This window comes from Lissotriton vulgaris, chromosome 1_1, assembly GCF_964263255.1.
Source record: "Lissotriton vulgaris chromosome 1_1, aLisVul1.2, whole genome shotgun sequence".
Lineage (NCBI taxonomy): Eukaryota > Metazoa > Chordata > Amphibia > Caudata > Salamandridae > Lissotriton > Lissotriton vulgaris.
Genome location: NC_141685.1, coordinates 809,329,094 through 809,356,408, shown reverse-complemented (window position 1 = coordinate 809,356,408; position 27,315 = coordinate 809,329,094). Strand labels below are relative to the sequence as shown.

The 27,315-nt window shown below is 44.7% G+C and overlaps 1 protein-coding gene across 2 annotated transcripts in view; it reads left to right on the top strand.

The window, feature by feature from the left end:
* Positions 1-24,596, top strand: part of LOC147747925 (flavin-containing monooxygenase 5-like) — a 149,288-nt gene extending 124,692 nt beyond the window's left edge. For both annotated transcript variants that reach the window (XM_086956848.1, XM_086956855.1), the window contains exons 5-9: positions 6,363-6,505; positions 11,910-12,109; positions 16,629-16,984; positions 21,505-21,577; positions 23,158-24,596. In XM_086956848.1, the coding sequence (XP_086812974.1) occupies positions 6,363-6,505; positions 11,910-12,109; positions 16,629-16,984; positions 21,505-21,577; positions 23,158-23,503 (1,118 nt within the window). In that variant the 3' untranslated portion in view covers positions 23,504-24,596. The remainder of the gene's footprint in view (positions 1-6,362; positions 6,506-11,909; positions 12,110-16,628; positions 16,985-21,504; positions 21,578-23,157) is intronic.
* Positions 24,597-27,315: the final 2,719 nt, after the last annotated feature.

Here is a 27,315-nt window from a genome sequence, read left to right as displayed (position 1 = left end):
TTGCACACACCCCTAGTTTTTTACTTTACTCTTTTCAGTTAATGGAAACAGGTCCTGGGCTTTATCTTTCCCCAGAACAAGTACCTCTTATATTCCAGTATTACTTTTAGTTCAGTTTAAAACAATATTTTTGCCTGTAGTCTCAGTGACCCTCTTATCCATACCTTGGCATTTAGCTGAAACAGGTTGGCATGGCAGTTACCTTGTATCATTCTGCTGTGTCTTTATGCAGCTTCCAGGACTTGGTCTTGCGAGCTCTGTCTCTTGTCATAGTCAGTAGTGTTAGACTCTCATTTTATGTCTTCTGCCAATTCTTGAGTGCTCTCAGGCTGCAATAACTAGGTATGCGTGCACGCCTGGCTTTTATTTTATGAGGCAAGGAGTTCTGGGGCTTTATTACAGAAGTGGGCACAAGGGGCATGCATACCTGCTTTGTGTGCCCTTGGGGCATTTTGAAATTACAGAAGGTGCCACAAACACTTGTGCGGTCCCTTCTGTAATACAGGTAGTTCTGGCGCACGTCACGTGTAGTGCCTGCACTATCATAAGAGGACGTTCCCTCATGAGCATGGAAGCATGGCCCCATGCAAATGGGGAATCACTTTGCCTCTACGCCTGCACCATATTACCAACTCAGGTGCAGAGGCAAACATGCCCATAGGAGGTGCACTGAAAGTGTGCCATAAAAAGGCGTAAGGGAGTCCCCAGAGACCGCACTAGACTTCCCCTTGCAGGCGGGTGCAGTCACTCCCTGCAACCGCCTGCAAGGGGATCTCTCTCCCCTCTTGAAAGTGCAGTTGGGCTGCCTCCTGCACAGAGAAACACGGAGGAGCTTTTAAACAGCTGCTCCAAATGTTTCTTGGATGCGCTGGCCTGGGAGCAGCTGAAGTTTGCGCTTGCCCTGACGGCAGCGCATACTTTATACTAGGGCGCACTTTCCTTGTTTGCACCCAGCAAACCTGCTTAAAGGTGCACTGTGGTGCGCCCTATCTGTAATACAGGCCCAAGATCCATATTTCAAAGAATGGCATGAGCTTCTCTATTTCCTGTTTCCCACCTATTCCCAAGACAAAGATGTTCATCGTCCTCTGTTTGTTTGCTGTGTGTTCTTCTATGCATTTGATGCCACACTGATTTTTGCAAACTGCTGCACTGCGGTGTCCAGAAATCATATGAGAAGTGGACTGCAGTTATGTCTCAATACCGTGCATTTTACCCTCCAGGTTACATAGTCTTTAATTAGGATTATTACATTTGATGTTAACCAGGGCAGTATTATGTGTTTCACTAATATGTCCATCATACTGTAACTCAAGGGGCAGCATTCTTGAGGAGACAGGGTTGATATTGAGCGAGACATAAGTCTGCTTTCCCTGTTTCTTTTCCTGTGTGTCTTGTTTCCTCAGTTATTTGTCTCAATGAAAATAAGCGTGTAACTTGCGTGCTCAGGTCCAGTCCAAAAGGGCCACTTTGTTTGTTGTTTTAGTCCTTTATGGCTGTTTATGCAAGGAGGAAATGGCATATAGCCGATTTCCTCTGTCTAACATGTCACAATGCACTTCACTTCTTCGTGAACTGACTCTCGAGTTCCCCTAATTCTAATCTCTTACCTACATGAGACTATACAGCACTGCAGTGCTCTGAAAAGACAAGGTATATTGGATTCTTCTTGAAGATCCATTCTTTGTATAATTCTTTCCTGCAGCTCAGTGCTCCTGCCACACAGGCAAACCAGGGGCCATATTTATCAAAGGGTTGCGTCACTTTTGCAGCATGCAATGGTGCGCAAGTGCAATGCAACCCTTAAGTGTCATTTATGAAGCCATACAAGGCCACCTTGCGTAACCCTGAGTGGCTTGATAAATCTAGAGTAACGCAACACAGCGCAAATCCCTACATTGCAATACCTTGCCCCAGGGGTTTTCCATGGATGGAACATGGGTGTTCCCACTCGACACTCATGGATTTTGACACATTCCCAGATTTACCCTAGGTGGTGGACCTGGGAATGCACTAAAATGCTACACTTCCCCAGGTGATGCGTATCAAGGTGAAATATGTTTATTTCTCCCCATTTGTTCCTCTTTCTATGTGTGCTGCATTAGGCAGCATGCATAGAAAGAAGGCAATGCCTTCGGGGATTGTTTTTGTGCAGGAAGGTGCCACTTCCTGCACAAAAACTATCCTGCTAACAATTCAGGCACACTTACACCATGGTGCAAGAGTGCCTTTGTTGGCGCTAGGCAGCAGAATGTGCTCCAGCACTGTGAAAAGACAGGAATGTGCCATAGTATATTAAATACAGCACATTCCTCCTCTTTCCTTGTCACACAGCACAGCATGGTGGCTTGCTGTGCTGCGTCACATAATGATGACACTGAGGTCCCCCCATCCGCAGCATCTTAAACCTAGCACTTTCCTGTGGAAATAGTTTGCTTAACACTTCTGCTGACTTAAACTTTTACAGTTGGTTCACGATTGGTGCCGCCATAGTTAATGAAGGATTTTCATTACTTGGTCCCCAGTTTACCAAATTTGCAAGAAGATACTTGTTATCCGAAATGCAGTAATATTGATTCTACAGGTTGCTAATGAGTCCTAGAAAAGGGCATTGTTAGAACTGGGGGTCTGTAGTTGGCTGAGGCAGTTACCTTAGTCCAAATAAGGACACTTCCTTCTAGTCAGGGAAAGGAGGGACACCCTTTTTGATAACCTCTGCTCACCCCCTGGTAGCTTGGCACGAGCAGCCAGGCTTATCTTCAAGGCAATGTGTACAGTATTTGCAACCACACTCCCAGTGACACAGTGATAACACCACAAATGGACGTCACAGTGATGTATGAAAATAGTGGTATCTTAATCAAGACAAAAAATACGGTAAGACCAAACGATAAAGATCCAATATATGCGTATTCGTAATGTTTCACTTTGCCGGTTATTAGGCTAACAAACACTTGTAGGTTCTTGCGGTTTTAAAGAGCAGTTCATGATGTTTAAATGCCGTCCTAATGCAATACTATGCAGTTCGTAATGCAAGAATAATGCAATCCTCAATGCAAATAATCAGGCAGTTTGTAATGCAAGAATAATGCAATCCTCAATGCGAGTATTCAGGCAGTTCATAATGCAAGAATAATGCAATCCTCAATGCACGTAATCAGTCAGTTCGTAATGCAAGTATAACCCACTCCATAATGCAAGTAATAAGGCAGTTCGTAATGCGAGAATAATTCAATCCTCAATGCACGTAATCCGGCAGTTCGTAATGCAGGAATAATGCAATCCCTAATGCAAGTAAAAAGGCAGTACGTAATGCAGGAATAATACCAGGCCAATCGTCGCAATTAGCGCGGGCCCTACTAGGCCCCAACCACAGACAACAGTCCTGAACTTCCCAGGGCGGCCCTGGTTCTGCCGGGCAGGTTCGGGCCGCTCAAGAACTCAGCGCGTCTAACGCAATGCAGCGGGACAGAGACGGGAGCACTCCTGTACTCCTCCTGCACGCCTCCCCAGGCCTCATACGCTTGCGGCTCCAGACCGGAGTGGAAGCCTTACCTCGGGGATGCGCTGCCTTGCTCTCTCTCTCTCTCCCCGCTCGTCGGATGTCCTGCTGGGCGCTCCCGATGACGACGACGCTCCGATGCAAGGCGACGCTGTAGCCAGACAGGTTACTGCGCTGCCTTTTCCGTTGCTGACGATCTTGGGCAGATTCCTCTTGCGAACAACGATCATGATTACCTCACAACTTCTTTAGCTTTACGAAATTCTTCAGTTCGTTGCGGCTCGGGCCAGCAGCGGCAATCTTGATCCGCAACCTCAGTTACAATCACGGCTCGGGCCACAAACAGCTACTCAGCAGTGTGGACGATGATTCCTGCTGCGGGGACACTGCAGTCACAGGGCACTTTCCAACCAGCACCATGGACCCCACGGCAGTCTCAGGCTGCACGCGCACATGCACATGCACAAAGTGTCTCTGAGACTCTGTTGGGCTTCGGGTCACACAGTCCCGGGGCAATGCTTACGAAGGTTACAGGCTGCAAAAAGCACACTTGCACAGCGCTGCTGAGACACACTTGGAAACTTTGATGTTCCTGAGTTTTCACAACAGGGAGTCAGCTCTCCTCGGGCCCTTGGAGACAAGTTACTTCGGGACACAGCACACAGCAAAGATCTTTCAATCAGGGGGATACCGCACACAGCAAAGTCCCTTAGCCTCTCCTGAGTTAAATCAGCAAACTGCAGGCCAGCCCCAGAACACACAACAAGGATCAGTCCTTCTCTTCAGTCTCTTCAGCTGTTCTTCCTTGGCAGAGGTTTCTCTTGTCCACCAAGTAGTTTCAATCCTTTTCAGTTTTGATCAGTCAAACTCCAGGGGTTTCAACTCTCATAGTTATACCCCTAAATGTCTTTGAAGTCTTTGTGTTCAGGGGGCACTGACCCCTGTCCAAACCAGCCAGTGGCACCTTCTTCCTTTGATAGTGGGGGTCTGGTTCCTCAATCACTCAGTAGGAGGTGGAGCCATTGTTTTATGGCAGCAGCTCAGGCCTCTTCACATCCAGGGGGCTACTCCTCCCCCTACACTCCAGATGCAGGTCAGCCTGCTGCTGTCTAACCTAATGCTCCCTTGGGTCCAGACATTTCCTAGATCATATCACATTCAAATCCAATCAATCCACAACCAGGCAGAGACTCACAGAATTGTTAGAATGAAACAAACAGCCACTTCTAAAAGTATAGTTTCTAACCACACAATTCAAAAACCACCTTCACAAAAAGATGTGTTATCAAATTGTGAGTTCAGGCACACTAAACTTCACCTCTCCATCTTAAGCATATGGGAAGATATGTTGGAAACATATTACACAGCCATCCCCATTCTGTCCTATGGGCAAGATGGCCTTTCAACAGTGAAAAACTAAATGGAGAGTATTTCACTGTCAGGAGATGGTACACACTTCAGTACATGTCCTACCTTTCACAGGCACTGCACCCTGCCCAGGGGGGTACCTTGGGTCTACCATAGTGGTTTCTGATGTGCATGGAAAGGGAAGGGTAAGGCCTGGCAAGTGGGTGCACTTGACAGGACAACATGGCAGTTAGCAAACTGCGCACAGGCACTGCAGTGGCAGGCCTGAGTTCTCTCTTTAGGGCTACTTGTGTGGGTGGCACAATTAGTGCTGCAGGCCCACTAGTAGCATTTGCATTACGAGCCCTGGCACACGTAGTGCACTTTTCTAGAGATTTTACTACTAAGGCAAACATACCAATTATGGACAACCAATTATCATAACACTTTATACAGGGAGCACTTGCACTTTGACACTGATCAGCAGTGGCAAAGTGCCCAAAGCATCTATGGCGGCAACATAATGTCAGAAAAAGGTCTAGGGCGGAAGGCGAAAAGTTTAGGGAGCTTTAGCCAAAAAAGGCCAAGTTCTACACCTCCCCTGGGGAGACCGACGTTTTGGGGGCTACTTCAGAGTTACACTTGCTTGTAAATCTGAGGCAGTGTCAAAAAGCCATGGATGTTGCTGGGAACTCCCCCAGCAGCACCCATTGCACGCCCCTTTGAAAGCAGAAAACTGCGTTAAAGGAAACAATATTTACGAGGTAGCATCAGGCCAAGAAAGAGGCCTAGTACTGCCTTGTAAATATGGAGCAGGATCCTTCTCAACAGAACGTCACAAAAAGTGACGTTCCTGCAGCACAAGGCACTTCATAAATGAGGCCTTAAATTGTTCCATATTTTGATATATGTGCAATGGCGAAGGAAGGATGCTCCAAATCATGTTAAAAAGAGCAAATTCCAGGAGGTTCTGGAATTGGCAAAAATGTCAGGTAGATGGCCGAAATCCTACATAATGCCACAACGTAAATATACCACCAGAAAAGGAACATATCAATGCCCATTCTGTGGTAGGAAGATTTGCTCCATGACCATGATGCAGTAATCACCGAATGTGAGCACCCTTAAAAAGTGCATCATCTCTCCTAGTTCAAAAGTGGGATTTTTTTTCAGAAAAAAAACCAATGGCCTCAATGTGCAGGAAGCTTTCTCCCTCGGCTTGGGGGTCATTGTTTTCCAAGCCATCGTCAAGCATAGGGGTCTTAGGCATGGGAAATCATTGGCGGTGGCCTTCTCCTAAACAGACCGTGGCTTTCACCATTGTGACCTGGTGGCCCATTGACAGAGGGGTCCCCAGTTCAAGGGTTTTGATGGTGAAGCCAGCTGAGGCTTTGCCATGAGAAAGCTAGCAGATCTCCAGGTCTAAATGAGGTAAGTGAACCACAAGTTTACCATTGTAAGACCCCCTCAGAGATATCCCGTCTGCGTGAGATTAACCTTTATTTCTTTCCAGGTATAGGAAAGTTCAAAGGCCAGTATTTCCACAGCCGGGACTACAAGAACCCTGAGGGATTTAAGGGGAAGCGAGTGATAGTGATCGGCATTGGGAACTCTGGTGGAGACCTTGCTGTGGAGCTCAGCCGGACAGCAGACCAGGTGTGGCATATACAAGCACCGTGTACAGTAATGTTGGTATTGCATCATAGCAGTGAATAAAATAAATTTACAGTCAGTCAATCAGAGTATCTGAAAAAATAAGTTCCCAAATAAATGACTTATTATCATTAGTGATAATTTCAATGTTCAGAAAAAAATAGTTAAAGCACTAGTCTCCTAAAACATTTCCCCCAAACAGTGAATTATTGAATTATTTCGGAAGCAGAGGAAATGCATCTAAAATAGGTCGGTTGGATTTAACAGGCAGAGGTTCTGCCTGGTGAAATGTGGTGGTTAGTTTAGCCACATGTACATGATGGGTTCTGGGGCTAAGATGGGATATTATAGGACACATAGAGGAGAAAAAAATGGGGGTTCCTAAAGTGAAAAGCTTGAGGTGTTAATTAACCTCTTGGCTGCTAATGACAAGGGTAACTCGTCATGGACTTTCCATTGATTTCAATGGAAATTATATGATAATCAGAATATATGCCTTAGCAGTAAAGGGGTTAAGCCAACTAGACATGCCATTGTGGATTTCAGTGATAGCAAACTGCATTTAAGGTAGCTAAAAGTCAGACTTTCACCCTGCAGACAGAGAAGACGTGCATGCAACACGTTTGGTGGGCTTCCTTATCATTTACGAGCTATGTGCATTTACTATTTTACCTATTTAAAGAAACCTGTAGATTTTTGGGGTTTCCTATTCTGTCTTTGCTCTCGGCTACTTTTGTTCTTCACAGATGTTTTGTTTATAGACTGACTTTTTAGCAAAGGTTCTTTGACGCCACGGGGTATAGTTCAAAGGAGGATGCCAACATGTTAAAAAACATCAATAGAGGACTATCTGAAAGTTGAAATAAAAAAGTAGAAAAAATAAATTCAAATCAGTTTCCAGCAGGTTAACCTGCTTATTGCAATAGTTATTAAGTGGCTACAAGTTGCCTTTTTTCCTAAGCCTAAGAATTGATAATTGCACCATTGGAAGTATGACTTGTGAAACAGATCAACTTTTTCCTTTAAATGGAAAAGGCTAACTCTTGGATCTGAATGCTTTGGTATGTGAAGCTAGCAGCATAAAAGTCTGCAGTAATATCAAGTTAAATAATAGAAATAAGATATTACTTTGGTTTTGTGAATAGTGTGCCTCCTCCATTGATTGTCTTGTGGACTATACACAGAATCATAACTTATATTCATTGACAGGTTGGGAGCCGAAGTGGCATACAGAGGGCTAGTGCAAAATGCAGCATTTTTCTTAGTACTAACAACATCCAAATAGCTGCATTCTGGAGCCTTTGCAGTTTTTAGAGTAAATATTGTGGACCACTAAGATAAGCCTCGTCTACACAATGCAGCTTGACAGCCATCACGCACTGCAAGTAGTCCAGGTACAGGAAATTCTGCAGACTAGTGATAGTAGAATCTTGACTTCACAAGAGTATTAATTTGAGGCTCGAGCTTGAGTAGGAAGAAGTGGGAAGGAAGTAGGAAGGATCTGAGCCCTGTTTCTACGCCTTCTATTGTCTTGGTGTGTGGTATCCATCTCCTATGACGCGGATACCTGACAAAAGCGTAAATTGAGCCACCTCCTCTACTGCTGCTAGTTTGGTTAAGTGGCATTAATGGCAATGTAAGTCTTTTTTTTTTTGTCCTCATTTGCAAACTAGGTTTTGAATATGCAATCTATAGGTTTACGCGCGTTGTGCTGCCTCAGTTATTTCAACCGGTGGGGACAGAAATGGAGCGTAGACCTCATCCCTCAGCAACAATGCTTCAACCACCAATGATCGCTAGAATAAAACCATGTGGAGGTCGCTAAAGTGCAGCCAGAATACTGATGAGAGCATCTGAACACAGCTATCCCCAAGGATGGGATTGATGGCTTAATCATTGGACCTGGGGGAAAAAAACAGATACTCAGTGATCCCAATTCAAAAGATGCCAGAAGGATCTTTTATCTGGATTCCCAGCTCTAGCCAAATCCAGCTTAGAGACCTGCAAGGCGGAAGCATACCAGTCATTAATGGAGGGGGTAGAGAGTCTTTACACTTCCTGCATATCTCCCTCCTAGCAAGCAGGATAGCAAAAAAGATTAATTTCCTCGCCGAGGACGGAACCCCTTCAAAAAGTCCAAATATTACAGAGGAAAGATCCAGGGTAATGTTGACGCCAACTGATACTGGAAGAGTCTTACTTATGGCCTCCCAAAATAGGGACAAGAGAGGGCACTCAAAAAACATATGAGTGTCTGAAGCAGCCACTAGTCCACATCTCGCGCAAGCCACATTGTTCCCCTGGGTAAATTTAGAAAGTCGAAGGGGTGAGTAGTAGGCTCAGTGAATGGTGAAAAGATGGTTCCTGCGTAACCATGCAGGTTTAACGATGTCCCACATCATTCTACAGGACGAACTCCAAAGGTCTTGTAAATTAGTGTTAGAGACATGCAAAGACCAGAGTTCATCTGGCAACAAGAATACTCCATCCAGTTCCTCCAAGATTAAATTATACCAGAGTGAAATCTCCTTTTTAGCCGGAAGTTTATCTGCTAAAAGGGTTATAAGGTGGCTAGACGCGCCCAAGGGAAATTTGCTTCCACGAGGAGATTGAACAGTGTATGCACGAGGCCAGCTAGAAATTTGCAAGTATTTAAGCCTGGAGAAATTTGGGCCGATTTTAATGCTTAAGCACTCCCAAGGAAGCGGGTCACCATCAACAAAAAGGTCACCCCACACCTCCAACCCAGCTTATCTCATAGATAAAGCAAGTGCATCACCCAACCAGGCCGGGCTGTCGGGAAGGTCCACAATGGTGTCCTGCTTCCATAGTACCCTATTTTAATGGCCTTAGACAACTGAGCTCAAATTCTTGCCATACCCCGTAAGATTTTCATTTCATTTTTTTTTTAAACTTGGGATCCCCAAATTTAAGAAGAAAACCTGACTGGCTTACCCCTTCTGTATTCAACAACATAGAATCAATGGGCCCCACTCCATAACCAACTGAATTCTTTAATAATATCCTAGCGTGAGATAGCTGAAAAGCCCAGGCGTAAGCCTGGAGGTCCAGGGCAGCGAGCCCCCCCTTTTCCCTACGCCTCCTGATTTTTTTCCAGGAGATTCTTGGAAGATGTTTATTCCAAATGAAGGTGTTAATTTCGGACTGCAATTTTTTAATAGGACAAGGATCAAAATATAAGGGAATAGTATTAAACAAATAAGAAAATTTAGGCAAAATGGACATTTTAACAAGGTTGACCCTTCCCAATAAGGAAAGCGGAAGATGAGCCCAAGTTTGAAGCAGCTTACGGCATTCTTTTGCTACCTTAGAAAAATTATTGGTGGCAATCTGATCAATATCCCCTATAATGTCCAGACCAAGATACCTCATCCATTTTCCCGGCCGGATACCGGAGCTGAAAAAGCTCTGGTCGATATTCCAAGTCATCATCTCGGTCTTTAACCCCTTCGCTGCGGATGACAAAGCCAGCTCGTCATGGGCGTTACCTGCGCTACGCGGATGACGAGCTGGCTTTGTCACAAACTGCGCGATTTTCAAATTTCAGCGCACAGCGGGAAAACCCGCTAGCGCGCATGCGGTTAACGTGTTAATTTCATAACCAGACACCTCCCCAAATTCTGAGGCCAACTTAAAAATTGCTGGAAGGGCCGTATGTGGTTCAGAGGAGAAAATGAGGATGTCGTCGGCATAAAGGGCCTTCTTTCTCTCCCAACCCCTATACGCGAATGCCTTGATGTTAACACTATCCCTCAAACTCTGGGCAAATGGTTCAGCATATAGATCGAACAGGAGTGGAGAGAGCGGGCAGCCCTGCCGAGTGCCCCTCGAGATGTTGAAAGGATCTGATAATGCACCATTGACCAGAACACAGGCACTAGGGTTCTGGTAAAGAAGACTAATTGCTCGACGAAATGGCAATGTAAGTCTTGTGTTAAAGTATTTACCATGGCTGCCTTCAACTCTCAGTCTGGCTTTGATGAAGTGTTTTGGTCTGAGAGATACCAAATTGCTGTAGGTTAGTTCAGTGCTTAAGTTGGAACATGAACCTCCCGCCTACCAGAATATGCTCCCTCTTTGTCCACTTCGCACACAAATGGCACAATTTTTAGGGAATGAGTTAGAGGCAGGCTGCTGGTATGGTGCACTCGGGGAATTGACGCATTTATGCTTATGATGCCACAGGGCAAATCTGAGCTTCCTGATGATGCCATAGACTAAAATGCCAGGTATCTGTATTCTTCCACAGGGCATTTCATGGGTGGACAAAGCTTCATTCCTCATCGGATGTCAGAAACTTATATGATGCACAGCTTCGATCCCAAGATTCCAGAGAAGTTAGGTTATGTTCAGCAACTCCTCAATCATAGTTAATGATTGAATCCTCTTTTGGTCCTGTATCAATAAATTACAAAGTAGGCTAGGAATCTAAGAAGCTTTTTTGTGCAGCCATTGTAAATTACAGGTTGTAGCATGTTCCCAAGAACCACCATTTTTTCTGCAATAGAAATGAGACACAGGATTAGATGATCAGCCTAGCATCATACTGTTTGGTCAAGTGAGGAAATTCAGGATTAGAGCCCATGTTTTCCTGTCACACAGTGAACATGCTACTAACTAGACCGCTGGGTTATCTCTGCAATATGCTCTGCGGCACCTAACAGGCAGGTTGGGGTTTTAGCAACCAAAGTAATATCTCCATGCATATATTCTTACAGTCACAGTGATCAATGTCATGAGAATTGATAGCAGAATATGTAGGGCTTCTATTTAATGATAACCAACTGGTGCATTGAGTACTTTCTCTATGTAGGTGTTTAAATAGCTGTATGCAAATATCCAGCAAAATGTGTTTAACACATAAAATACTTAAAAGCTGAACAAAATAAAGAGGCGCCTGCACATGAATGTATTTCATACTCTACAGCAGGCCAGAAAGCTCAGAAGGGTTGCCAAGCCCACCTAGTGTGTCCGTTAACTGCCAGCTTCAAGTGCCAAGGCTCTGCTTCGTTGCCAGCTCTGTATCACTCTATAAGTCACCCTGTGCTTGCGTCAGGCGTAGACATATACATGTTTAGGTATGATCCTACAAGTAGAAGGCATGGTAGAAGCATGGGAGGGATGCTTTGCTGTACCTGGTAAGAGAATGCTCTGCAGTGCTTTCCAGGGGGAATAATAACAATTTTTGTAGCGGAATTTAAAAAGAACTGTGAAATAGACAACAATTATTCATAGCATGAAAGCAAAGACAGGGCAAGATATTAAGTAGGGAGCATGGCACTGGGTCAAATAACAGAACGGGCCGACTAGCTGGTCCTGGCATTCAGTACTTATGCATCGATACATTGGTTGTCCCTGCTGAAATTTTCCCGTTTATCCGGGACAGGTATTCCTTAGTACCAGACGTGGCTCGTGGATCGTGAACCGGGTTGGAGATTATGGTTATCCGGTGGACATGATGATCTCCAGTCGCTTCCTTGGTTTTTTCAAACGCATGCTTCCCTTATCTGTGATCAACTGGCTGGGAGAGAAGAAGCTGAATCAGAGGTTTGACCATGCCAACTTTGGCTTGAAACCACAGCATGGGTAAGTGGGACTTAAAAATATGTCACAACAGCACGGGTACATGTGATACCACTGGCAATTAAATATGATATTGTGGTTAGATAAAGGTTGGTGCAAGGAGTAATCTTGTGCAACGCTAAGTGGTACCCCGATGCCCTTTTCAGATGAAGAGGCTGTGAAGGTAATATTTGCTTGACATTGTGGTGGAATAATGTCACCTAGCTTTGCCTTACTATACAGGTGATCACGAGACATCAATGCATGTTGTATTAAATTTTCAAATACTTTTTGTAGCAAACACTTTACCCATAACAGCTACCAAAGCGTCACAGTTACAGCCCCCAACAACTTATACAGTAACAAAAGCCTCTCCATGGCCTGATCTCCCATCTCACTCACCATTATTGTCATTCCAGACTTCATTTTGGACTTGAGACTCTTCATGGTTACTCAGTGTCCATTTCCCGCTGAAGAGACCTTGACTTTCACCTTTACATCTACAGCTGTCGCAACTGCTCTTGCCTCTCCTCCTACAGCTTTCTTTTCGCATGCTCACTTTTCCAGCTGTTGTTTTCTCTTCTCCTCTCTGCTCTTTATCTTTCCATTCCCTGTCACCTCTCCTCTGTCTGGTTCCTCTCCCCCTCGAACTTTGCAGCTGTCCTTTAGCGCTCCCACACTCACCTTGAAGCTTTCCTTCTCCATCTCACCTCACGTTCTATGTCTCCACTTCTTACTGTCTTCCATCTCTCCTTGTTCTACCCACCTCTCCTTCTTAATCTCTCTGCTGCTCCTTCATGTCTCCTCCTGCATGCTCAGCTTACTCTTGTCACCTCTCTGTCTACAGTTTCTTTCTCTACCTCACCTCTCCTTCTCCGGGTCTAAGTTCCCCCTCTCTCTTCCCATAGCTCTCCTGGTCACTTCTCTTGAAAATCACCCTCTTCATCTCTACTCTCATCCTGCAACTCTCCTTTCGTCAATGCTTAATTTGCGCCGGTGATTTCAAGAGCTCAGCATCGGCACTTAATTGTCAACACTGGCACCTATGGCAGTCTGCCACATGGTGGCGCTGTTGGTGTAATTTAGAGGTGAGCAGATTTACAGTTGCTTTTTAATTAAATATACATTAACACAACTTCTACCTGCCACCCAAGCCCTTGTTACAGCTCTGGGGGTCTGAACTAGTCTGTAGTGTCACTCTTGTAGGAGTATGATGGTTAGTAGTTGTGTAGTTACTGTTGCTGGCAGCACTGGCAGGGACAATGGGTGGTGCAAGCTGCAGTGGCCTCTGGACTAGGGCCCTGGCATTTATTTGTTTACAAATCGAGCACTGCCATTCATGCATCTTCTTTCTGATTGTGGCTATTCCTTCTACTCTGCACTTTGCCATTCAAACTACATCTTCCACCATGTCTTGTCTATTTCATGCTCTTCCTTGTCCGTGGCACTGCATGGAAGGCAGCTTTTTCTTTTTACCTTTCTGTTTTCTTGCTCAATTTAATTGGTGAACCATTCCACAGATCTCATCTCCAGTGTTCACAGCCCAACACACTTTTCTTTTTGTGCACCTAGGTACTCTCATGAACTGAGAGCCAGGTCCCCAGAGTAAGCACCCACATCCCAATTAGGGGGTTAGTACTATTTGCTTAAGCCCTCACCACCAGCTTCTCTCCACCATCTGTTCTAATGGGCTTCACCTTTTGTTGGTTCTGGTCTCAATTGTACAAGGTTCCTGATCATAGTTAGGCCTGGGAGGAGTTGGCAGCGGTGCTACGCGGAGTTCCCCGAGCAGAGAAATGAATTAAGTTGTTTCTTTCATGCTGAATTTTAGCGCCAGGTGTTTGCCCCACACTGGAAAATCAGTGCAAACGGCACAATGCGCAGCGCAAGAGGGCACTGCTTTTTTCTGCTACTCGAGTAGATATTCTACTTAAGAAGCAGCTTCCTCAATGTAAACACAAGGTTTCTCAACGCAAGTGGTCCCGACCAGCTGCAACTGCCCGTGTTGGGAAATCTCGCTGGGAGGTGGTCTAGCATTGGATTTTCCTCACTCGCGCTCGCCAACCTAACGCTGGCTTGCGTGAGCGATGAAAAAACTCTGCTACTTTGCAGAGCATAGTTTTTCAGAACTCTGCGTGTTGCTCGGAGTGCGGAAAACTCTAACTCTGAGAACGAAGAAGAGTTCACAGCCCCGGCCTAATCATAGGCACCTTTGAGGGGCAGATCTCCCTTCATCTAGGTAGATCCTTTCTTTTTGCCTTCAGGTGTCTAAGATAATCAGATACTCTTATGGTAATCCTAGACAACTGGTCACTTAATAAGAATATTGTTATGGTATGGGTTCTTCAGAGATTCTGCTAATCAGTGCCTTCTATGGACCTGGAATAAAGGACACAGGTGCATACCGTATAGCAAAGATTCTTTACACTGTGAAATGCACACACACAAGCCAGTCTGAAAATCAAAATGGAATACAGAAGAATGGGGGTGGGATGCATGAATTAGCCTCAGCCACTTGTGGTTATTCAGGTCGCATCCCAGTCCATTGTGCTTTGCTCACCATGTCACCTCAGAAAGGACCCAGCCATAAGCAAATCGGCCTTAGTCCTGCTCTAATAGGAACAGTCCAGCCCAAACTGCCAGGCCAGATCCAGTCTGAAACAGAACACACACAACCCCAAACTAGTTTTGGCCTAATTGGGCGTCATCTCTAGGGTGCAGCTTGGTTCCAATGTCACAGTGAGCAAGAGCTCCATGTCTGAGTATACCCATCACACTTGGAGCGTCACACCGAGGGATACGTAACAGTGATGAGTAGAATGCTTGAAATAATCTCAGCCACCGTTAAATACTCGAGGCCACATCTAAGACAGTAAACGTCCACATCTACATACCAAACGATATATATATTGATATTTATCCTCACGGTGCATCTTGGCGAACATTGTCAGGTACATAGAGGTGAAATAGTAAATCTATTCTTAAGTAGATATGCTTACCTTGATAAAACAACGGAAGTCAATGTTTTGCACTTAATATTTTTTTAGCGCGATACACCGATATCCGTTGGAAATACTAGGTTTTCTGTAAGCCGTTATAAAAATCTCCTAAAGAGGCAGATTCAGCTTGCGCTCAAGTTGGGCTTCCTACAGAGGTGCGCCTCACTGTTAAGGTCCAGCCACTTGAAGTGATGCAATGAAATCTGGGATCTGATAGACAAAGACATGCAGCCAGATTCATCAATGTCCCGATTTGCGAGTCCTTAATAGCGATTATTAAGGAATCGCTATTAATGACTCGCAAAACGGTATTCATGTAGAAATCGCAATATAATTTGCGATTCCTACAGCTTCCTTATTTGCGATTATCAAATTGCTAATCGCAAATAAGGAATGACTCCCCATGCATTCCTATGGGCCTAGAGGCCCATAGGAATGCATGGGGAGTCATTCCATATTTGTGATTAGCAATTTGCTAATCGCAAATAAGGATGCGATTTCAAGGGTGCCAGGGGTGTCCAAAGGACACCCTGTAGCACCCCTGAAATGTAAATGTAGACTGATGTTGCGCACACACATGTCCAAAGGACATGTGTGTGTGTGTAACATTCAACTTAGAAAAATGCACTAAAGTGCATTTTTCAAAGTTTTCGCTATTTACCACGAAGTCAGACTTCGCGGTAAATAGCGGCCAAAAATAGCGATTTCGCAATTAAAAAATGGTTCATGAATTGCATTTAAGGAATCTCAAATAGAGATTCCTTAAATGCAATTCCTCGCAATTTAGCGATAGCGGATGATGAATCCCAAATGCAAAAATTGCGCTCGCAAAGGGCCAGATTCTCAAAATCTGGCCCTTTGCGAGCCGATTTTTCAATGATGAATCTTAGTGTATGTTAAGAGGAAAGGGATCTACTTTTACGCTATATAAACTCAGTTCTTTGATTTACTCAGATGCTGCCTTTTGAAAATCTCTGAAGGCCAACTGGAGAGGGTTGAATATGCCCTGTTCACCTGGTAAACCGCACTCAAAGCAGCGAGAAAAGTCAATGCACAATAAGAGACAGCTCAATCTGGGGTACTTTTAAGTTATACAGTACATTGGATGCATAGACTACCTGTCAAACATTGTAGCACACTAGTTGTGTCAAATAAATTTGACTGCCAGCTGAAAGTCTTCCCATGCATTGAAGGGTTGGAGCCAATAAACTGTGTGATGACAAAACACACCTTGCATCCTGCTTGGGAAAAGACTGACCAGATGTGCCGATCTCTCACATTATGAGGGACCACTTTCAACCCTTTAAGGATTTGTGAACAATTGTTAAGTGGAAGCATGTTATTGAGATGATAGCTTTTTTAACTATATCAGAGCTAAGAAAGGGATATTATTCATTGAGTGTATTTTGTTGTCTTGTAATGGTGCACCTTAACACAGTAACTAGTTGAAGATATTAATGTTTGGCTGACATAGAAGTCAAATGGCTTTCGTTGATGCTACATGTGCTGCAGAAGGTGTAAGAATTTCTTTTGAACCCTTTTAGGTTCTTGAACCAGCACCCCATGGTGAACGACGACTTGCCGAACCGCATCATTTCCGGCACTGTACTGGTAAAACCCAATGTCCGGGAGTTCACTGAGACGGCAGCCATTTTTGAAGACGGCACAGTGGAGGAGAATATTGATGTGATCGTTTTCGCCACAGGATATAATTTTGCTTTTCCCTTTTTTGACAATTCTGTCCTTAATGTCAGAAAAAACCAGGTCTCCCTTTACAAATATGTCTTCCCTCCTCACCTAGAGAAGCCAACCGTGGCCGTCATCGGCTTAATCCAGCCTCTCGGTGCCATCATGCCCATCTCTGAGCTCCAGGCTCGCTGGGCCACAAGGGTATTCAAAGGTAAGTTCATGGAAACTATTACATTTTCATTTAGTACCAGGTTGAAGGTGCCTAACTGACCATTGGTTAAATTGGGTGGTTCAAGAGTTTTCGCAGTGCTTATTGTGTAAAAAAATAAGTGCCCGGACCTTCGTCAGGAGGCCACCGCAGTTTGCACCACACATTGCCACTGATCTTACACAACTACTTACAATCACACTGTTACAAGTATGTCAATTCAGACTGTCTGAGGCCGCCAAAGCTATAAGAATGGCTTGAGTGGCAGGTATTAGTTGTTTTCAATGTATATTGAATTAATAAACAACTGTTTTTCTGCTCATCTTTAAATTGCAAAAATAGCACCACCATGTGTCAGCTGTCATAAGTGCAGATTCTGGCAATTAAGTGCAGGTGCGGCATATAAGTACCGAAGCAGAGCACCAGACACCACCGGTTCAAATTAAGCACTGAGTCGGAGTCCTACCAAACTGTCTGGCCCAACCTGTTTTTAGTTGAATTTAAATCTGAGTGGGTGACAGAGGAGGATGCCATAAAGGCCACTGTTAAGCTATCCAATATCTGTATTCCTTTAAAGGTGTGGCTATCAAGTTCATCATTCTAAAGCCCTCTGCAAGACTTGCTAGGTGTCATTGGGCAAAGACACACATTTCCTATTCTATAGTCTTTCCTTTTGATAACTATTGGGGCTGTGGCTTTAAGAGAGTTAAGTTACTCGGATGGAACATTCCACAAGATAAGCTACTAGCAGTCGCCAACCAGGTGTTTAGTCGTGGTTAAATGTCCAATTTTTATACAGAGGGTAGGATTTAGTCGATATTAACACATGCTTAACAAATAACAGTAGAGCAAAGGCAGCAGAACCTGAAGACTGCACTTGACCTGTTTTCCAAAAATGTAGTTCAACACAAGTGTATACCAATGTGTGCACACGCTACAGGCACCAGCTGCCAAGGTGCATACCCCAAAACAGATTACAAATGACAATGGAGAGCATAGAGGTGCAACGCAACAATAACTCAGACAAGGACGTAATTCTTGTCTTTATTTTCTTTTCTTTAAAAAGCATCACATATATGCAGTGAAGACAGCCAACACGTTTCGTCCATAACAATGGACTTCTTCAGGGTAAATGTAATCCTAGATGGTAATCTGCCAATTTGAGGCTTCAAGTACGGATTCAAACAAGAACCACCACGTTAATATGCTCATTCAATGATTTAATTTCCTGTAACATAAATATTATCTATCCTTGTTGTCACGATAGACAAGAATTACATCCTTGATTGGGTTATTGTTGTAGTGCACCTCTACGCCCCACATTGTCACATGCTGAACTAGTTCCACTTTCGATCCAATTACGATATTCCAATGTGAGTAACTTAAGCTGAGAAAAACACTGTATATTAACAAGAATAATGATCTCCTTGTGACAAAGACCAATCTCAAACGAAGCAATACCAGGCTAGAAATCAGCAGCACTGCTTGGCTAGGAATCATTGGAACTACCAACATGGGCACCCTGGGGTGTATGGCTGGTACAACAGCCGTAATAGTGCTAAGTGGCACAACCACAGAGGACTCTCAATACCAATACTGTTGTCACACACTGAATCAAGCCTTGTTTTTTTTTTCTAAGCCAATACCATGTTCTAGTAGAAAAAAGTAAAATGGGGATGTATTTAAAATACTTCTTCGTGCTTCATGAGTCAAAGTGTTATGGTTTTGCCCTCACACTCAGGTAATAAAATTACTTTTTTACTATTCCTTTTCTGTCTCATGGCACTGTGGCGGACTACACCCAGTGCCAGATTACCAAATAGGCAAAGGAGGCAAAGGCCTATAGGCCCCACTCCTTTTAGGGGCTCCGCAACAACAGATCAAAATATTATTGATTTGATCTTGAAAGAAAATTACAACCATGCTCTCTTAAATATTGTTTCCAAAAGATACAAAAAAAATAATCAACTAAAAGAAACAAAAACTTTACATTAAAGACTATAGAGAAAATACTGTATTAATGTAAAATACCTATTAACAACTTAAAGTACATAAACCATGACATCAGATTCGCATAACAGTTTGTCTACTAAAAGCTCATCTTCTGGCAGCAGTCTGTAAATAAATCCAGTGCATTTAGCATTAGAAGATAATTTACAAAGGGGCTGAAATTTCGACTGCCTAGGGGCACCCACAGGGTTTAATCTGCCACTGACTGCACCATTACTTTTTCAGACCTAAGCTTTATCTTCATTGTACCAGCCAATTGTTAATTTGCATTGTGACAAATTACCCTGGCATAAGAAGACTAATGTACCTTGTTGTTTGCAGGGTAACATTGAGCCAAAAAATGTCAGATTGAATGTAGTAGACAAATAGGCATTTGTGATTTGTTAAACCAACTGACTAGTCTAGAAATAGTGTATCCTGCTAATACACAATAACAGCCCCTTGCCATAGCAGCTGAGTAATTACACACCTATGGCCATGCTTTTGATTTATAAATGCTGAAATGTCATTGAAGACGGTGAGAACGAAACCATTGATTGTGCCATGCGGGCTTGTGGCGAGTGCAAAATAGCAAACATATTTCTTCATAAAGGCATTGGTTTTGGCCATCTTGGTCCAAATAAAATAGAAGGTACTTCTATTGTCTCTATACAAAAATATTCTCAGGGCACTGCTGTACACAGCTTTAGATTGGGAATGGGTGGTTGTGGTTAGGGCCTTGAAGAAACTGAGACCATATGTCTGCTGCACCTGCTTTTTGGTGTCATCAAACTGCAGTGGCTGGAGAAAGCTGGAGTATTGGGGGGAATCCAATGTAAAATGTGTATTTGGGGTTCACACTCCAGGATCTTTGTACTACGGCGATTCGCAGGGAGAGTGAGGTGCTTCAGAACCTTGATGGCTTTAGTCCAGTTTTCCTACACCGTCCTTGTGCCTTCCTGTTTCAATACTTAATTATTTTTACGAGCTAGGTCTCCATGAGATGTAAACTTGTACTGTCTTTTAAATAGATATCAAGGGCTCCTTCATAGGCACTGTTCCATTGTAGAACATGATAACATCTACCGCTTGCTGTGTCTATGAGCACAGAGTGTACAAGGTAGGAGCGTCTCCCCACTGCTCTATGAGCAGTGCAAAGGAATAAGAAAATAATAATAACAGAACCTTATTATCATTTTATATTTGGGATACTGGAGCAAGGTTAGGGTGGGTCGGGGCTAGGCTCATGTCAGAGGGAGGACCATAAGTGCGGATGACGGTTTTACCAACGGTCATCGGCCAGCCAAACCATCATGCTCACTTGACATGTTCTCCACCTGGCTGTATTGCACAGCCTGGGTTAAAAACATGCACAGGCTCCCACTCCCTGTCTGAACGCTGAACCAGGGCGCTCATACCAATCACAATGCTGCTGTCATGCTGGTGGCAACAGCGTCATGATTAACTAGGGGAGTCTGGGTGACTGTATGCTGCTGGGAGCCAGGAAAACAGTTGAGACAGAGGAGTGGCGGACGGCGACCAGCAGGTAAGTCTCTTTTTTCTAACCCCCCCACAACCCTCCTACCACTGTTCCCTACTAGCTGCCACTGGCTGTGGGAGCATGTATATGTGTTCTCCAGCAGTCCCGCTGATCTCATGAGTAGCATAGCACCTCATTAGTGCACTCAGTCTATGCCACTTGGCACATCCTGTATTCTGGCTATAACCTGCACTGTACAGACCCTAGGCCTGATTTAAGGAATGGAGGCAGGCCACCTCCTACACACAGGCTGGACACCCGCCCACCATATGTAGAGATCAGCTCGGAGGTTATCTCTGTGCCTTCACAGAAACAACCGCCTCAGTGGCTCCTGGAAAGACATACACAATTTGGCGTGCATCCACCATGTTTCTGACAGCCGCACACCAAAACATTTGGCTTTTCAGGAACAAACACTCAAAGCTGGAGTGTTTCTGAAAAACCAAACAATTAATGCCCATTTTTTTCTGTTTGACGGACAAGTAACAGATAGAAAAAAATGACAGCAAATCATCCACTCTAAATAGTGTAGGTGGTCTGATGCGGGGCCACCGCAGACAGAAAACTGATGGTCCACCCAACTCACAATAGAGCGGCCAGACCGAGGGATAGGTGGACATGGTACTCCATCATATTTGTGCTGGAGTACGCAAACTCTAAATCAGGCCCACTGTCACTTACTGCGTCTCTACTTTGATTTAGGTGACTCCAGTGAGCAGGGCAGAACTTCCCATCTTGTCATCAATGGATTGTCCCAGTAGAACATGCCTATATTCCTGCACTCTGGAATCACTTACTATCTAATCGAAATCTACTCCGAGGGGATTAGCCCACTCATGAAATTAAGAGCCATTCAAAAAGGAACTGCCTCAAACTAGATGTTTGTTCCTTGATCTCTGGTCCCTTGATGATTCTACATCGCCTTAGCAATACAACTAGACATTAAAACGCCGTTTCAAAAGGGTACTTTACAGATTTCTGTTTTTTGTTATAGGACTTAACAAGCTTCCTTCAGAAGAGAGCATGAATATGGATATGCAAGAGAAGAAAGAAATAATGGCAAAAAGGTATGGTATTTGAAGATACCCCGTAGAACCATCTGATGGTTGAGCAATGAAAAAAAACGAGAGCTTCTCTGGTCATATCACAGAAACTGAGCAGTTGTGATAAAAAAAGCTGAATGAATCCCTTTGCACTACTCCACCTTCAAATGGGAAATTTAAGGTAAAACCAATTAATTAGACAGAGACAAGTCAATGTAAATCATTCTTGGTCCTGATTCAGCAGGAACAGTCCAGCCAAGGTAAATTGTGTCCAGTTTGGGGTTGCTTGGGTTCCATTCTGAATGGTACCTGAACTGGCAGTTCAGGCTGAACTGTTCCTATTAGGACCAAAATTGATTTGCACATGGCCGGGCTGAGTCCAGAGTGGCACATTGGTTGAAAACAGGATGGAGTCATAAGGAGCCACAGAGACAGACAGTGGCTGGAATTAATTCAAACATTAATTCCATAACTTTTCTGTTTACTGTCTGGTTTCTCAAAGAATGCAGAAGCAGCAGTAATATGAATGCTAGCACTATATAAAACATCCATACGACAAACATGGGGGCATATGTACAAGCCTGTGTCGCCACTGTAGTGTCACTTTTCTTGATGCTCCGGTGGCCTAGCTCCATTGCCCATATTTACAAGGTGGTTCTAAGTCACTTATTGTGGCTTAACGCCACCTTATAAATATGCCCCTTTCTGTCGCAGTCCTCTGCAGCAAAGGGGCGTGCAATGGATGTTACAGTGGGAGCAGAGCAGGACTGGGAACCAAAACCGGCCCTGGCAAAGTCCTCGGCCGGCCCCTTACCACCCCCCGCCCCCCCCACCCCCCTCAGCCGAGGGGTTGGGGGTGCCGCTGAGCTCCTTGCCAGGGCTGGTTTTCGGCCGATTTTGCTGCAAAACACGGCCCTGTAACAATATCGGCCCCCAGGAGCCCAAAACCGGCCCCCACCCTTGCGGCGCACCGGGGGATCGCTACGGCCAGTCCGGGCCTGAGTGCGAGTTCCACTGCAATACCCATTGCTTTTTGATGCGGCCCCAGATTTACAAGGCTGAGGCAGTGCCAAAAACGCTAGGGAATACTACAAGGAGAAATTATTAATTTCTCCTCGTTGTTTGCTCTTCCCATGTGAGCTGCATTCTGCATCACCATTGGTGATAGTTTATGTGCAGGAAGGTGTCCCTTCCTGCACATAAACAATTGCCCCTGCAGTGCAGGCACCCTTTTAATATGGCAGCAGGGATACAGCGCTGGTACTAGGCTGCTTTTTTTGCACCAGCACTAGGGGACACACAGGGGTGCGCCACATTCTTGTGAATACAGAACATCTCTGCGTTTAAAAAATGTGGGCGCACTGTGCTCCTAAATTTGGAGTAGCACCATGTTCTGATTTTTTGTGTAAGTATGCCCTGTGATTTCTCGAGTAGGGGGATATTGTGTTTTGGGTCTATACTCACTGCAGCTTCAATGGTCATCATAGTCTTAATTAGTCAAAGAGGAGACATGTATTGCCTGCCCGTCCTTACACATACCTGCTCTAACAAAGTCAATTTCACGTGTGGCATTGGTACATTGAGCATCTTCTCTTCCCTTCTAGGTATGTGAGCAGTCAGCGTCACACTATCCAAGTGGACTACCTGGATTACATGGACGAACTGGCTGTCTTGGCCGGTGTAAAGCCCAATGTCTTGGCGCTCTGGCTAAAAGATCCAAAGTTGGCCAGGGAGGTTTTCTTTGGTCCTAGTACACCCTACCAATTCCGCCTCACTGGGCCCGGGAAGTGGGACGGAGCTCGGAATGCCATCCTGACCCAGTGGGATAGAACCCTGAAGCCCACGAGAACCCGCGTCATTGAGGACCGTCGGAATAGGTCTTCGGTACCATTGCTGCTCAAACTCCTCTGCTTTCTCACTCTGGCTGTTGCAATCTTTCTTTACCTCTGACCTCAGATGTAGTGCTCCTGTGCAGTTTACTTATACCTCATGGATTCTTAGGTAGTTTTGCGGCCTATTCTGCCCAGGCATAGGCAAATGAAAATATGTATGAATTTGATACATAAATGTCTGAAATAAGATTCCCCTTCTTGATTGTCATTAACACCATTCTCGATTTAACTTCATTGGCTAATGAAATTCTATTGGGGGGGGTGAGAGAGGAACCAATGAGTTATAAATTCACAGCGTACACCCAGACTGAACTGTCTTTCGGCACTTAAATAGTTTTTTTATTTTTAACTTGTTTTTATTAACAACGTTGCACAAAAACACATCTCAAGGTGTGTCATACACATAAATGGCGAGCCATCTGTTTGCTAACATAGGAGATCTTGGCTTAACATTTACATACAAGGTATTTACATAGTTTGTGTTCCTATCATTGTATTCAATGACACTCGTTGTATTGCTGAGAGGCTGAATTGTCAGGGACAGAATGCAAACCTGAAACCTGTAGATCTAGGCAGAAGCATTCGTTCTACTGCAGTCTCATGTTCTACTGGAATCTGTGACAATCACCTGCAGAGGGATCCCCTCCATAGGTGTATTAACCCTCTGTGCTATCTAATGGGATTGGAATCAGAGACCAGCTGGTGCTGTACATGTTTTTGCAGCAGATGCATTAATGCGCTGCAAGGATTTACTGGGATAGGAATGCGTGACCGGCAGGTTACACAATGTCTCTTAGCAAGAATATAAAACATCTCCCTATTTTAGTGGTAGTGAAACTTGTAAACTGCAGTTTATACACAGATCTCTCCAGCGAGCTCTGAACCCATCCTTGTTGTTCACTGGTTGCACCAATGCCATATTCTGGATTACAGAGGATGGTGACCAGGTTCACCACTTTGTCAATTTTGAAACCTCCATGCAAGCTCTTTGGGATCACTTTCCAATTGAAACTATTTTTTAGATGCTGCCAAATAATGTAGGTTCACTAGTACTGTATGAAGGTGTTGTACTAACCTTGCGTGACTTAATTACTGTTCGTACGAGATTGTATATTGTCAGGTTTATTGAATACATTAATACAAAAGGCAAATGTGTTTGTTGTCTCACCAAATTCCCACTTCCCTTACATTCCAGTTCATATCTTGCATGTACTGTATTGTAGGTTTATTCTTTTAGCACTTCAAACTCCTGAAAAGGCGCCAAAGCTCATTGGAAGACACGAAGACCCCTTCTTCATCGGAGTGCTTAAGTGGAAGATTATTGATCGTGTTTGGTGGCATGCATGAGGCCCAGAGGTGTGTTCCTATTGAGTGTTGTTGCTGTACCTGCACATGTATTGAAGCGGAAAAGAGCAGGAGGCAGAACGCTTAGAAATTAGACGGTAGTTTGTGGATGGATAGAAAGTGCACAAGTGCAGAGTAGCTTATGTGGGGGGGGATTTGGTATATGGCAGTGGCGGCTCCTCCGGTAAGGCGGAGGAGCGTCGCCCCTCTGCTTTAAAGCAGTGTGAATAAAGGAAAAATGATAATATATTTTGTTCTGCTTTTCCAGCTTTGAGGGGCGGAGTGGGGCTGTTCGGCTCTCAGAGCAGGGGGAGGAGTGGTGGGCACTTTGTAAATGCACATGAAAGTTTGGCCGGTCGTTTTGGGCCGGCCAAACAATCATGCACACTTTGCATATTCTCCACCCAGGCTGCATTACAGCCTGGGTGGTGAACCTACCCAGGCTCCCAGTCCCTGCCTGAGCCCCGAACCACAGCGCTCAGGCCAAACACAATGCTGCATTGCAGCGTTGTCATTGGCTTAGGGGAGCCTGGGTGCTTCCTGGGTGATCTGTTCCTGTCTGTCCTGTGCCAGGAGAGGCAACAGTAGAGAAATGCGGCGAGGGGGTAAGTTATTTTTTTTTTACCCCTCCCTCTCAAACCCCCCCCTCCCTTCCTCCGCCCTGCCACCCCCCATCAGTTAAAGCCACCACTGGTCTATGGTAGAAACTACTCAGACCACTTTGAGGGGACATGTAGTTTTGCCCAATAATGGATGTATGTGAACATTCTTCAAGTAAATGCACTCGCACATGGGGGTGCCTTCCATCTTTATGATGATGCAATTTTTGTATACTGACTATGGAGCACAAGAACAGGAGAGTTAGAGGAGAAACTCTTCAGAACAGGCACTATAACCCCGCCCAACCCTCAGGTATCGTCATTATGCAATTAGCCATTGTATATGCTTTGTGGGCCGTTTCATTAAGGAGGGCGGGAGGTTTAAAGACCTACAAGAGTTGGCGCCCCTACTTCATATATCCAAACACAAATATAAAACCTTGGGTCTAAAGAACATTATTAGCCTAACTGGAAAAGACATCCACCTAGGAGAATTCCTTTCAATGGATGGTTCTTTCACACGCCAAAGGTGACATGCTTTGTCATTATGGAAGCTCCCCCCATTTTGATGCCCAGTCATGTAACGGGCTATGAACCCCTCGCTGAGAGGGAGGAGGACAGGGATGTTTTCCTGTACTAAAAGAGATAGATACTGTGGGGCAGATTTACAATAAACTAACGCAGCACGGTGCAGTAAGTAATTTTGCTGCGCCGCACAGCGATGCAACATATTTACAACAATATGTTGCATCTCTGTGCTTCCCCCTGCACTGGCACACAAACTGCTGCCACAGCTGACGCAGGCACCCATGCACCATGGTGCAAGGATGCCTGCGTCGTGGGGAGATTGTTTTTGTTCAGGAAGGGTTCCTTTCCTGCCAGCCACGGCCCATGGAGGGAGTTTCGGTGGGGCGGAGAGAGGCGGGGCGGGGGGTGCTAAAAACTGGAGTATGGATAATTGAAGGTAAATAAACAATTTAATTAATAAAACGAATTTCGTAGCGCACCCTGCAACACAAAATGCAATGCAGGGTGCGCTACAAAATTCGTTTTATTTATTAAATTGTTTATTTACCGTTAAGTATGCATACTCCAGTTTTTAGCACCCCCCCCCACCCTGCCCCTCCCCCGCCCCGCCTCTCTGCCCCACCGAAACTCCCTCCACGGGCCGTGGCTGCTTCCTGCACAAAAATAATCTGAAATGCTCTTTTTCAACTTATACGTGTGCTGCATTAGCACACATAGAAGTTAAAAAACAGCATTCTTCCAATGATTGTTTATGTGCAGGAAGGGACTCCTTCCTGAACAAAATCAATAATTAGAGGTGATTTCCTCTTTCAATGTGTGCTGCAGAATGCAGCACGCATAGAAACAGGAAACAAAAACAAGGCAAAATCAATACATTTCTCTTCGTTGCGCCTCCCTGCGCCTCCCCTGGGGAGGTCTAGCATTCACACGCATTTCCAGATTTCCGATTCCTCATAAATTTGGAAATGTGTCTCGTTCCATGGGTGTTGCATTGGAACACCCACAGCAACACCCCTTTCACGCAAAGTGCTGTGTGTTAAGGGGCCGTATTTACAAGGACAGGAAAAGCCACGCAGGGTGACTTTTCCTGTCCTTGTAAATATGGGGCAGTGTATTGCGCTGCCAGTGCATCACAAAAAGTGATGTACTGGCAGCGCAAGGGGCTTGTAAATCCACCCCAAAATACCCAACTGTGGAGCTTGGTGTGGTAGGGGCAGCAGGGCAAATAAAGAGAGTGATTAAAACTAACTACAGGGTTCCTGCAACAATTTTATTAAGATGATTCTGTTCTAGGATTAAAAAACAGCGTGGCACTGCGGAACACATTAAACACGCTGGTGTGTCACAGAGGTCGACATGTTTCAGCCGATGACCCAACAGTGTCGCTGCTTTCTACAGG